Source organism: Gobius niger (genome assembly GCF_951799975.1).
Source record: "Gobius niger genome assembly, chromosome: 16".
NCBI lineage: Eukaryota > Metazoa > Chordata > Actinopteri > Gobiiformes > Gobiidae > Gobius > Gobius niger.
Window position 1 is genome coordinate 5,118,326 of NC_136867.1, and position 12,685 is coordinate 5,131,010.

At 43.5% G+C, this 12,685-nt stretch overlaps 1 protein-coding gene across 1 annotated transcript; it reads right to left on the reverse strand.

The window, feature by feature from the left end:
* Nucleotides 1-261: 261 nt before the first annotated feature.
* Nucleotides 262-8,318, reverse strand: fhl5 (four and a half LIM domains 5; the record flags this gene model as incomplete). Its single annotated transcript, XM_079573954.1, has 5 exons — nucleotides 8,128-8,318; nucleotides 4,846-5,020; nucleotides 2,968-3,137; nucleotides 1,671-1,857; nucleotides 262-413 (listed from the first exon to the last, which is right to left on the reverse strand). Exons 1-5 carry the CDS (start codon nucleotides 8,284-8,286, stop codon nucleotides 262-264), a joined length of 843 nt encoding a protein of 280 aa, XP_079430080.1. The 5' UTR covers nucleotides 8,287-8,318.
* Nucleotides 8,319-12,685: the final 4,367 nt, after the last annotated feature.

The window sequence follows — 12,685 nt, forward strand, 5'->3', positions numbered from 1 at the left end:
AGAGAAGGTGAAAATGATCAGACTTGACCTTGAGTCGAGCGCACCGAGACCCACCGCCGCGGCCTCAAGAACAAGGCCGGCGAAAGCTGTAATTTCGTTTTTTTAATCAATTATCCACTGTTGTCAAGGAAACCACATTCTTCACATCAGACACGATAAATCACACAAGACACACAATCTGCTTTTGGACGTGATGGAAAATGCACCCGGCGGCCCGCCCCGGCCTCCAGGGGAGCGGGGGGTGTAGCTTTGGAGGGGGGTTTACTTCTCACGGCCGCAGTCGGTGCACAGGATGTTGTCCCGCTGGGTGAGAAAGCCCCGCCCCACCAGGGACACGGAACACTGCATGCAGGTGAAGCACTCGCTGTGCCACTGGCGCTCCTCGAAGGAGATGTACTTGGCTCCGGCCAGGCCTGAGGGGGACAGGGGGGGGGTGGGGAGATGGGCGGATTGTCAGTGTTTGTTTGTTCAGCAAGTTGACACATCCTTACTCGGGCCGTGTACCGTTAAATGACGTCGGTATGGTGTCGGGAGAAGAAGGTTAGGTACTACTGGTGTCCAAAGCAGGTACTGGAAAAAAATCCTGCTGGTGCCGGGACAGGAATAAAGGAAGTAACTTGGTTGTTTCGGCGCAAATAAATGTTTTTCTCCTAAGTTTTCTCTCAAATTTTCCCCCCTTTTTGCTCTTTTGCTCTTACACATATTTTCCTTATTTTTGCCCCATTTTCTTTCCTATTTTTTTGCTATTTTTTATTACTAAAATGCTCTCTTCTATTCTGAATTTTTGCCTACTTTTTTCCTTTTTTTTTCTCTCTGATTTTTTTGTCACGATTTCTCCAAATTTTTCCCAAATTTTTCCCCATTTTTCACACATTTCTTGACATTGGAAGATATGCAAATTTCCAATATGGGGCTGTTTTCTGGTTCTAGATGAAATAGTTTCAAATAGGTATCGGAAGAAGAATCGGTGTCAAAAACCAAGCATTATTAAAGTACTGGTATAGAAACAAAATGTAACGGTCGCCCTAGTCCTTACAACTCTCAGGTACTGCCTTATGCCAACTTGATGTTGTGAACTCCGCTTGTCAAAAAGTCCTTTTGGATTACACCATGTCCTGCGAGACTCCAATAAGGAGATTTAAAGTGGTGTAAATAGATAAAGGAAGTAGCTTTAGCATGTTCTTGTAGTGGTTTAAATTGGCACTACAATCATAACTGGTGTTACGGCAACCTTCAGCTGCATGACCAGCTATAGGAGGACTGAATGTTTCTTCAGTCCTCTCCAGTTACTTTGTGTTCTTCTCTAAACTTGCTTCTTGAAACTTTATTGACTATTGGCAATAATAAGTTTGATGGATCTCTGGTCCCATCCCAATATTTGGACATTTTAAGAGGGCTGCATCCCTCTAACCTCTGATTCAGAGCATGGACCTGCTTTGACCACTCTGCAATCACCTGGGACACTTCAATCCCACAGCCTTTTCGTTTCACACACTTTGGAGTTTGAAAGAAGAAACATAACAATAAAAATGGTCATGAAACTCACTTCTGTTATATCTGTGATGCTGGGCTCATTCATGTTCCTACCACCTCTCTACAATGGTACAGTCAGTGACCCCAGAGACCAGTGTGATGACTATGCATGAGTTTGGTAACACCCGGGGACTCACTGGTGATGGGTTTGGTGCAGCCCACACACTTCTTGGCGTACAGGTTGCTGAAGCAGTCCAGGCAGTATGGGTAGTTCTCGCGGGAGGTGAAGCGCTGGCCGGACAGCTGCTTCCTGCAGCTGATGCACAGGAAGCACTCGCGGTGCCATGGCTTGTCCTGGTATGTCACCCCTCCTGTGGTGATGGCCTGGACACAGCAGACGGGCATGTTACAGACGGCTCCATCGTACAGAATCATCCAGAAACCTCTACCCGATTCCTCTTTACAATGATGAAAGAGTTACAGATTTCAATATCATGACTGGACTGGACTCTTCAGAAGATGCTACTTACTCTTATCGTCAACAGTAAGAATTGTTGAACACACAGAGGTCTAGTTAAACAATGGCCACTCCTGAAAGGATCTATGCTCTGTTCAGACTGCACACTTTTCGGGCTTCAAAATCACCACCAAAGCCTCTAATTGGACGTTTTTATTGAAGACTTCGCTTGTCACCAAAGGTTAAGATGCTCTGGATGCACGTCAGCGCAAAGTGTATTCCTGGAAGGAGCCCTTGCCTGAAACTGCTGTTTGGGGGCTAACTAGCCCTACTTCGGCTACTGCCATGTCCTATGGATCTTTAACCATGGTCTATACCAGGATGTCCCCAGTATTTAAGCCTATATCCAGCCAATTCGCTTCAATAGAGGGACATTATTTGCGCTGGACAATGGTTATTCAAAGTTACCCCCGTTAGCATGTTACAATCGCCTACAGACAATTGTTTATGAAAAGTCTGCAATAAACCACAAATGTGCCAAGCCCAGCTCAGTGTGTGATCATCCTAAAGGCTGCTTTATGTAGTTGCCGGCTTTATTGACGTTATTAGTGCATAATACTTGTTCTCACTGGATCGACGCGAGCTAAAAGCTTGTCAGCAGCTAACTCTGGATGCTAGTTTCATTATTACAGTTGCTTATTGCACTTCTGGTGTTAGCATAGTTTGAGCTGTTGGTGCTAATGTTGTTTTGCCTTATTCATGATTTTCATACCCAATGACCCTATTCTTAAACAATTGACAAAAAAAATACTTGGAATACATTCAAAATCAATGCCAAATCTCCATATTAGTAAAATAATAGACCCTTCTCAGATAATCTGATTATTCAGCCTGAGTGTGGATTACACTGAATAACCAGAGGCAGGGGGATTTTGTGCACTGCTCGATAGCTCATGAAACATTAAAACTCCTCCATCCCCATCTGTAACATAACCTTCTTCCAGGCGCTGCACTCAGCACCGGTACTTATACATTACCTTCTTACAGGCGCAGCACTGGTAGGCAAACTGCTTCTCGAAGCACGCCACGCAGAAGTAGCCGGTGTCTTTGGGGATGAAGGACTTGGTGCCGATGGGCTGTTGGCAGCGGTGGCACAGGAAGCAGGTCTCGTGCCAGCTGTTGCCCTTGTATTCCATTTTACGGGAGCCTGGCGCAGGAGAGGGGCAGATTAGACCGCATTACACCACATATGGCAGAGATGTACTGTGATCTTTAGGGAGGGATTCTCCTGCTGCGTTTGTGAACCTGGTGCTTTTTAGATGTTTGTGTGCATGCAAATTAGGCCTTTATTCACACTCGAACATTGTGATCATGTATAGTTTACGTGTACTTTTACTCCATTTGAAAGAAATTACGAATCTGATTTTTATAGCTTTACCTTTTGGATCATTTATTTGATTGTCAGATACCACCATCGGCCTAATTTTCAAATCTATGTCAGATTTCCTCTGCTAATCATATCAGTAGTTTCTAATCCGGTGTCAACCACTGTAAAATAGATTGTTCTTATTGCAACTTTGCACCTGGTTTGGGAAATCTGGCCTTTTAGTTTTTTTTAAAGACATCCAGGTAATAATGGAAATGTCAGGGCAAGTTGGGATATAAATACTTATAAATCAGATGCAGAAAGTGCAAGTTTTCATGCCAGTAATAGATAAAGCGTTTAGCAATTGCTCTATTGCAATTCAGAAAAGTGCGGGTGAACTCTGGCAGCCCTGGCGACATCCATGCGATAGGGACAAGGCGTCCAACAGAACCTAATTGTCAGTAAAATCTATAATAATTATTACAATTGCCGCAATTATATTTAACTGACAAACTAATTCAAAAATCCCATAATTTTTTGAAATTGTTTGTAGAAGTCTCTACTACAGCAGCGTATCAAGGATTAGTTAAAATCATTGCAATCATTCAAATAGTCATTTAAATTAGATTGTGCTTTGCAGCCTTTGAATGTAGTATATGATTACTGGGCTGGCACAAAATATCGGATCGGATTGCAATACATTGTGCAACGATATCCATCAAGTATCGCAATACTTTCAGTACTTGTGTTTAAAGGCATTTTTATCCTGCACTCCTTTGTTTTCCAGTAACACTTACACAGCACTTTGATACATTTTCAGTCTTAAAGGGGGGGGGTATTATGCAAAATTAACTTTTTCAAGCTTTACATCATGTTATTATGTCATTCCCTCATTAAAAACATGCCTGAAGTGTTGCCTTGGCACATTCACGTATTTTTGAGTAATCTGTAAAAACTCTGATGGCGGCCATTTTAGGGATAGGTTTGCCTGAGTCCTCCTAGGAACGCCCCCACCTCCTGGAGACGCCTCCGAGCTTTCGTCACCAGCCGAGTAACCAACCACAGAGCCCCCTCCCCACTGATGCCACAGACAGCGTGTGAAGGGGGCGTGTTGGAAAGGGTCAGAGGTTCTTAAAGAGACAGAGGCCTATTTCAAGACATTCACTACAGCCATTTTGAGAGAGACATTTTATACAAGGCAGTTATTCTAATTTACTGCATTTACAGACCAACAGAAGGTTTGGTCATCATTGTAGTGTGATATAGACTGGTGCTATGTGATAAAAGCATAATACCCCCTCTTTAACACTTCAATAAATGTCAAATGGCGTTTTTACACATTTTAAGGTAAAAATATCACTTATCATAATTACTTACTGGATAGCAATACGTATCGGATCGGCCCCTGAGTGTCGTGATACGTATCTGATTGTGACAAAAGCAGATTGTGGAAGCCCTAATGATTTCTATGTGAATTAAAGTGAGTAACAAAGTGACTCGTCCATGCCCTGCGCTGATCAGCCTGAGCGCTGTGTCTGCCGGTGCACACCTGGCATGACGGTCTTCTTGCAGGTGGAGCACTTGGAGGAGTAGTCGTTGGCGTAACACTCGGTGCACATCAGCAGCTCGTCTTTGGCGGCGAAGGCTTTCTCCACCAGAGAGCGGCTGCATTTGGCACACTTAAAACACTGCTCGTGCCAGTGCCGGTCCTTGTACGACAGGTCCTGGAAAACCACATTTACACAGTTTAGTAAAACACGCTGTAAATGTTGCTGCTGAAGCGCTGAAACTTTTCAGCGGACGCTTCAGGCACAGTTTTAGGCGCCATTTTGAGGGATTCGCCATACAAGCAGCATTCAGTCTTAGCAGTACAGTTAGCAATCCGGCTACTGCGGGAAATGTTACCTGTTCAATGTATTTCTCCAATAGCCGTTTGCATTAGCCATCAGACATTGCAATTTGTGAGTGATTGGAGAGATTTGAGACTAAACTGAGACCTCGGAGAAGCTTTTTCAGGAGAAGCCAAAGCACCTGGAGCTAGGGCTGGGCGATGAATCAAATCAATTTCCTTCATTCATGCTTTTGAGAACAGACGATGTGGAAAATGGTTAAATCGTAAAATCGCATCCGTAACTCCATGTCCACCTTAGCAGCGTTTTACACATGCTCCGTAGCGACTTTCGGATGATCTCTGCTGCTTCACAAAAGGGTGCATGTCGAGTTTTAGGAATGTGCGATGGTGTTTTCTTTTTTAGTGGAATAAAAATGAGATACCCTCCTGCGCTCCTCTGGAGCCGAGTCTACAGCACGACGCTTAACTCCGCCCCCTTCTTTCTGTGAGTCTTGATAGACAGAAATGACCATTTTAAATAATTGTGTAGTGTATCCAAACACAGAATAAGTGGGCTGGACTCTGAGGAGTTTTCTTAATATGAAAGATCAGAAGACACTTTGAAGTTTATTTCCAATAAAATCAATTAAAATCGTAATCGTCCACACTGAGTAAAAAAATCGCCCAGCCCAAACCATTGTAAACATGAACATGCAAACTTCTCACCATTCATTATGCTATATTTTGTTCATGTTCTTGTTGGCAAAGGGGTGCAGGGAAGCAGAGTCAAGCCAATGCTACAAGAATTCCATTTGATTATTCAGCAATGTATTCTTGACCGCATAGTTCATAGAGCTTTAGTTCAGGCTACAATTGGTCTGTTGATGATGAAGCTGCTACATACTGTACAACTGCACAGGAGACTCAACATAAATGACTTATGTTGTCCCAATTTTTCAAAACATTGTTTTGAAAGGATTGATAAAAATCCAGGAAGATTCATTATGCGAGTCATTGATTGAACCAGTTCAATGTTTGACTTCATTGGTTTTGCCTCAAACCACTGTGTCGGTGGCTGTTTCCCATATGAGATGTAGTAGTGGGCGGTCGTCCTCTGTAATGATACAGATCTGGGCCATTATAAGGCATGTTCATCATGATCATCTACTGTATGTACCCGCTGGAAAGAAGAGGTAACCCACATTCTCTCCGCTGTAGGCAGCAGCATGTCATTGTATTCTATAAATGTTTTGGAATCAGCCAATCACAGCCCTGCAATGTCAATTGCAATCCTTTCATCAGTGGCTCTGTGGTCGGGAATGCAAAGTGGTATGTTTTATTTTTGGACACCCTCTCAACCTTTGCATAATAGGAGCAAAGAAGCTGTACCAGTGCTGTAGCGAGACCTTCTGGTGTGGTCGGAGGATCTGAGCATCCATAGGGCCGGTAAATAGATGCAGTGGCCTGCATGATCATTTTGGCCCCCTAGTACGGCAGGACGATGTAGCCTGAAATTTATGTCACGATTTAAATGAGATATATCATGATTACGCTTTATTTGGTGATACAATCGACGCCGGACAAAAGCCATTTGATTTTGACTTTAAACAAACTATTTAAAAAGAAAAACAAAAAAGCATCATTCAACAGGATTTAGTGCTTTGACATTTTTTCATTCACACATTTAAACTTGTAGCACTTGTAACTCCAGTTACTTGAACGGTAATAACGAATATATTACAGTATTTTGTTTAAGTAATATGTTATATTCCTTGGTTACTGAAAAAGTTATGTCTTTTAGGAACTTTTATTACATGTTGCCTCCAACACTGGCGGTTTTACAAGTGACACCAAGGCAAGCAGTGTTTCAAGAACTGACCAACAGTAATGACAGTGGTGGAGATCGGACCAACCTTTGGTTTAGTGGGAAAGTGTCAACCACCACTCCCAAACTCCTGAATTATCCTCAACTAGAAATGAACTTTTTTTTAGCCTTTGTTGCCCAATCAGTGGAACGTGTAAAATAAAATTCTAAACCAATTCAATACAGAATATTCCACTGAATTGTGTTGTTATTTGCCAAAACAAGGCTCTAAAATGAGACTAAAATTGGGAAATCATCACTAGAATTTAGACATTTTAAGTCACCATTTTGCTTTCACTGTGATTTGGTAATATGGATATAATACTATTGTATTGAGCAGCCCTAATCTTTGTTTCCAATCGATTTACTTACTCTTTATAGGTTGATTTTGAACGTGAAATTAGTTTGCTTAAAATTAGGACTGTGCTAGATATAAAATAACTACACCTTTTTCACCTACAACATTAACAGAACTGTTTAATAATGAATCGTTCTTCACATACTTCACTTATTCATTGTTAAGTAGTTATGAAGTGTTCGTCACACTTAATGAATAAATAGTTCATGATGAATTAAGTGTTAATTTATCATTTATTAACCTTTTCGCCGCGCCTTAACCAAGTGCATTTTCTCCAGTTCGATTTTACACAAATCTAATAGGCTAGTGTAATGCCTTATTTGAAAGCTAAGACCTACAAAACTCACTTAAACTGATCTCTTTCCCTAAGTTGTCACTTTTACATCACATCACCAGACCAAAAGGTTTTTACCAGTCTTTTGTTGCATTTTCATCCTCGTTTTTGTTTCATTTTTGTTGCTCTTTTGACACCTTGTTCAAGAAGCTTTTAGATTTGGGTAAAGCCAAAGTGGAGAGAATGTGCTCGGTTCAGGTGGGGATTAAGAGGTTAAAAAAGATGTTGTTATTATGAAGTGTTACCAACATGGAATCGGCGATATATCATTACAAAGTACTTTACACACCGTATTAAGGCACCCAAGTACTACAATATAAGGCATAATGAAACCTGCCATTTGCATGTAAAAGATAGTTTTTCTTAAGGTTTATCTGAGTATGTTTTGTTCATTGTTTCCGACCCGTTGAGACAAAGTCGGTGACCTCTCCCCCGCTGACTTGCCTTACTGTTGCAGCCGATGGGAGAGGAGCATCCCTCGCAGCAGTTGGCGAACAGGTTCTCATAGCACTTGGTGCAGTACTGCGTGTCCTCCTTCATGATGTACTTCTTCCCCAGCAGGGTGTCTTTGCAGTAGTGGCAGTCGAAGCGCTCGCTCGACATCTTTACTTCCGATCTGCAACACCGACCGGATCTGAAACTGTCCTCGCTGTGCAGGAGAGCAGGAGAGCAGTGCCTCGGCTGCAATAGGCCCGTGCAGAGCGCTCCAAGCCCGGGATGAGAAGGCGGTGAGTCTGGATTAAGGGGGTGTCCACCAGGGGGGTCGGCTATAAATACGAACCCCACACCCCGTTATTAGCAGCAGGCCCTGGGGAGGATGAGCATGCCCCGCTGCATGGCTCGGCACCTTTTAAGGGAGTGGACAGTGGGGGCACGTATCACAAAGGCTTTGGAGCACTGCAGCGAGGCCAAATGGGAATTAAAGCAGCATTTTGAATATGATACGCCATCACTTCATTCACACAGTTTGGAGTGAGCCTCTTCACTTTGGCTGCTGCTTCTTCCACTGCTGGAGCGCTCTGATCTGTATTTACCCAGATTTTGTTACGTAATGGGCATGAACACCGTCATGGGACACAGCAGATGAATAGGGATTATAATGTGGAGTGTTTGCAGTAGATTATTGATATGAGGGGAGGATAAAGTAGGGCCCGACCGATATGTCAACCAATCGATATATCAAGCCGATATTTGGGTATTTTACAATATCTGCTATCGGCTATCATCACAGTAAAAATTGGTTACAAGTTTGTACGCCAAGTTCATATATTTTGTGTTGCCGACTTTTTTTTTGTTTTGGAATCTACGGATTTTTGTCTTTCAAACAAGCTCCCCTAAAGTCCCTAACATGAATGTACTGAATAAATCAGGCCTCTGCCCCTCATGCAGCGCCCCCTGCTGTCACAGTTCAACAACACATTTAGAAGCGTCACAGGATCATAGACCAGACATTTAAAAAAAAAAAAATTTGGTCAAAAATATTGTTGGTTCATATCAGTATCGGCCTTAGAGAACCCATCACATCAGTCGACCTCAATTAGATATATATCTATATATTTCTATGATTGAAACCTTTCCTAAAATATATATAAATGTTTAACTTTAGGCTAACAGATAAAGCAATAATTACATCAAATTAAATGACTTGAAATATTAGCCAACCCCCTTCGTATTGGTATCAGTCCCCAAAAATCGGTCGGGCTCTAAAAAAGTATTGGACTTCATCTATCATTTTATGTTTGCAATTTATGCGTAAAAAATGTCAAAATTGCCTCTGTTTTCAGCTACAAAATCTAAAAAACGGATAGTCGTCTCGAACTTTTCGTCTTTCCCGTTGTCAGGTTGTGTGCGGATACCGACATGTCAAAAAATAGTGACTTGGATGTTTTCTTTTTTTATGGGTAATTCCTGCCTTTATTCTGGGTGTTTTTATTGGTGTTTATTGCTTTGGCTTCCCCTCTTCGGGTCGGTGGAGAGTCCTTGCCTCAAGTGGAGGAGTTCAAGTATCTCGGGGTTTGGGATGGATGGAGCGTGAGATCGATAGTGACGCTGTATCGGACTGTTGTGGTGAAGAGGGAGCTGAGCCGAGGAGCAAAGCTCTCGATTTACCGATCGATCTACGTTCCCCCCTCACCTATGGTCATGAGATCTGAGTTATGATTGAAAGGATGAGATCATGGATACAAGCGGCCAAAATGAGTTTCCTTCGCAGGGTGGCTGGGCGCACCCTTCGAGATCGGGTGAGGAGCTCAGTTACCCGGGAGGAGCTCGGAGTAGAGTCGCTGCTCCTTCACGTCGAAAGGAGCAGCTGAGGTGGTCTCCCTCGGTGGTGTTCCGGGCATGTCCTGTTGGGAGGAGGCCTCGTGGAAGGCCAGGGGGGCACGCTGATGGGACTATGTCTCCGAGCTGCCTGGTGTCGCCTCGGGGTCCCCCCAGAACAGCCGGAGGAGGTGTGCGTGGATCAGGAAGTCTGTGCACCTCTGCTGAGACTGCTGCCTCTGCGACCCGGCCCGGATAAAGCGGAAGGAAAAAATGGATGGATGGATGTTGCCCTGCTTTCTTTAGTTTAACGATTATAGTTTCACTTCCTTATGGGACACTGACAGGAAATGACATAGATAGAGGCAAACAATTATTTTACACTGTCGTGCCAACCATGTTAAGTCAATGGGAAATAAGGCAAACTGTGGAACTTTACCTCTGTCACTGTGTCAGAAGCTCCAATAATAACTTTTTTTGGTTACGTGAAGTGTTACACTACAAAGTATAATTACACAAAATTAAACAATGTGGATTTTCTAAGCGGATAAAAGGGGGAACTATATTGTAAGGCGTAATAATACCTGGAGTAGTTCAAAATCCGTGCAGTAATCTTCACTTTACTGTGCGGATGCCAAACTACTCCTGGTATTATTACGCCTTACAATATAGTTCCCCCTTTTATCCGCTTAGAAAATCCACATTGTTTAATTTTGTGTAATTATACTTTGTAGTGGAACACTTCACGTAACCATATTTAAATAGGGAAAACGTGGAAGAGCTTGGTATCTTCTATCTTGACCTGTTTTGGAGCTATAGAGGAGAGAGGGAGAGGCTAAATGCTAACGCCGTCTGTGCTGTGTTTACGTGATAGAAGGCACGGGGGAAGATCAGACAGGTCCTAAAGAACTCGTCAAAGCTAAGGTAAGATCATATCTCAGTATGTAAAAACGGTGGCCTATTCCTTTAAAAAAAAAAGGCACTTTATGCAAAAAAATGTTGCCTATATTTTCAGTATTATCTAAATAATGGATAAAGCCAGGTTTAAATGTATGGTTTTATTATGTTGATTTATTAGCTGTAAAAAATGAAATCAAAGGTTTTTTGTTCTTGTTTAGTTTGTGAATAAGCGTTATACATAGATAGAAGAGTTATCCATTCAGCCCCATTCATTGTCATGATCCCGAGTGGTCTGTGAAAGCAACATGGCTGCTCTTCGATCTATTTTTTACTCTCACATTAAAACCAAAAAACGTTAAGGTTTCGAAAACTCAAACAACCCAGTCCAAGCTGAACTTTGAAAACCTCTTAGCTACTTTTAATCACCTTCGCATTCCCTGACTGGCCGTTCCCCCTCGGACGTGGACAGGTGCGTTAAGCGCGGCCTTTGTCCTGAGCGCGCAGACGGGCCGGGGTTTTGTGAGCCGCCGCGCCAAAACTGCCAGATCCCGCTGTCACATGCCAGCGCGCCTCGGCCTCATCCTGGCTCTGGTCAGTGACTTGGCAGCACTTCACTCGCCGCGAGGGGCTGTGGAGGTCGAGCCCACGGCGAACCAACCAACCAACCAACGGGCGGGACGGCGGACCCGCAGTTTCGACGGCGACGGCAATAACCGGGAGGTGGTATTTGGCAACGTGTCGGGCTCAGTGACCGCGGCCGGCAGCCTGACTGACAGTCGGCTAATTACGTTCGAACGGCCGAACATGTGCGCGGATCGTTTTTCCTCGGTGGGATAAGAGGGCTGTGGACATCTTCATAAAAATAGCCCCGGGGAAGAGCAGGGGGCGACTGTGGAGCTGGGCCTCATCCTGCGCACACACAGACACAGGGCGGTCAGGCGGAGGTGGGACGGGACAGGAATGAACGTCTCACAAGTGTCTCCTAATGTTCCCCCGTGACTGCACTCCTCAGAACGAATGCTATGCCGTCATGTAATGTGTGCATGCCTGGTTTCCACAGCTACATGCGGGATCATCACTCGCCGTCTGTCTCTTCGATTGAGTCCGGGAGGTGTGAAAACGTCCAAGGTCCTCCGTCACTTAAGGCCTGTCCCAAAGAGGATTTGAGTTTGATGACAAGAGTAACCACAGACAAGGACACACCACGCTAAGCCACAGGGAGGTTTGACATATTCCAATCAATCTATCTCATTTAGCTGACAGTTATTAGTAGGGCTGGGCACCGTTAAACGATACCAGTACGGCTTTGAAAAAAATGAATGGGGGCTGTGCGGGAGTACAACCAAAAGAGGGACAGGTGGTCACCCTAGCCCTGGCTGACATTCTGCCGGAAGTGCCTCTCCAAATCACACTGTTTCCAATGTTCAAAGTCTCTTACAAATGGATGCAGTGTTGGACATGAGAAGCTCGGTTTATCAGTGAATTTACCTGAATATAAGTTAGTGTTGGTCATCTCTGCCCCTCCTGTGTAATCCTCCAGGGCAGGGCTGCCTGCTGTTTAAAGGTCAGCCTCTGTCCACCTCACTCTCTCCAGTCCAGCTTTTGCGTGTACATGGCAAATATACATACACTTCATAAAAAGACTGTCTGACTGACATGAAACCAGAGAAATTAGAATTTGAAACATAATTGATTTGCTAAATGCCAAAAGAATGAGTATGAGAATTTTCTACAGTTTTATGCTTTTTACACAAACCAAAATCTTCATTATTTTTGTCATCAGACCACAGGATATGATAGGATTTTAAGTCTTTATCCTTACGTGCATTTGCTCCAATCTGTA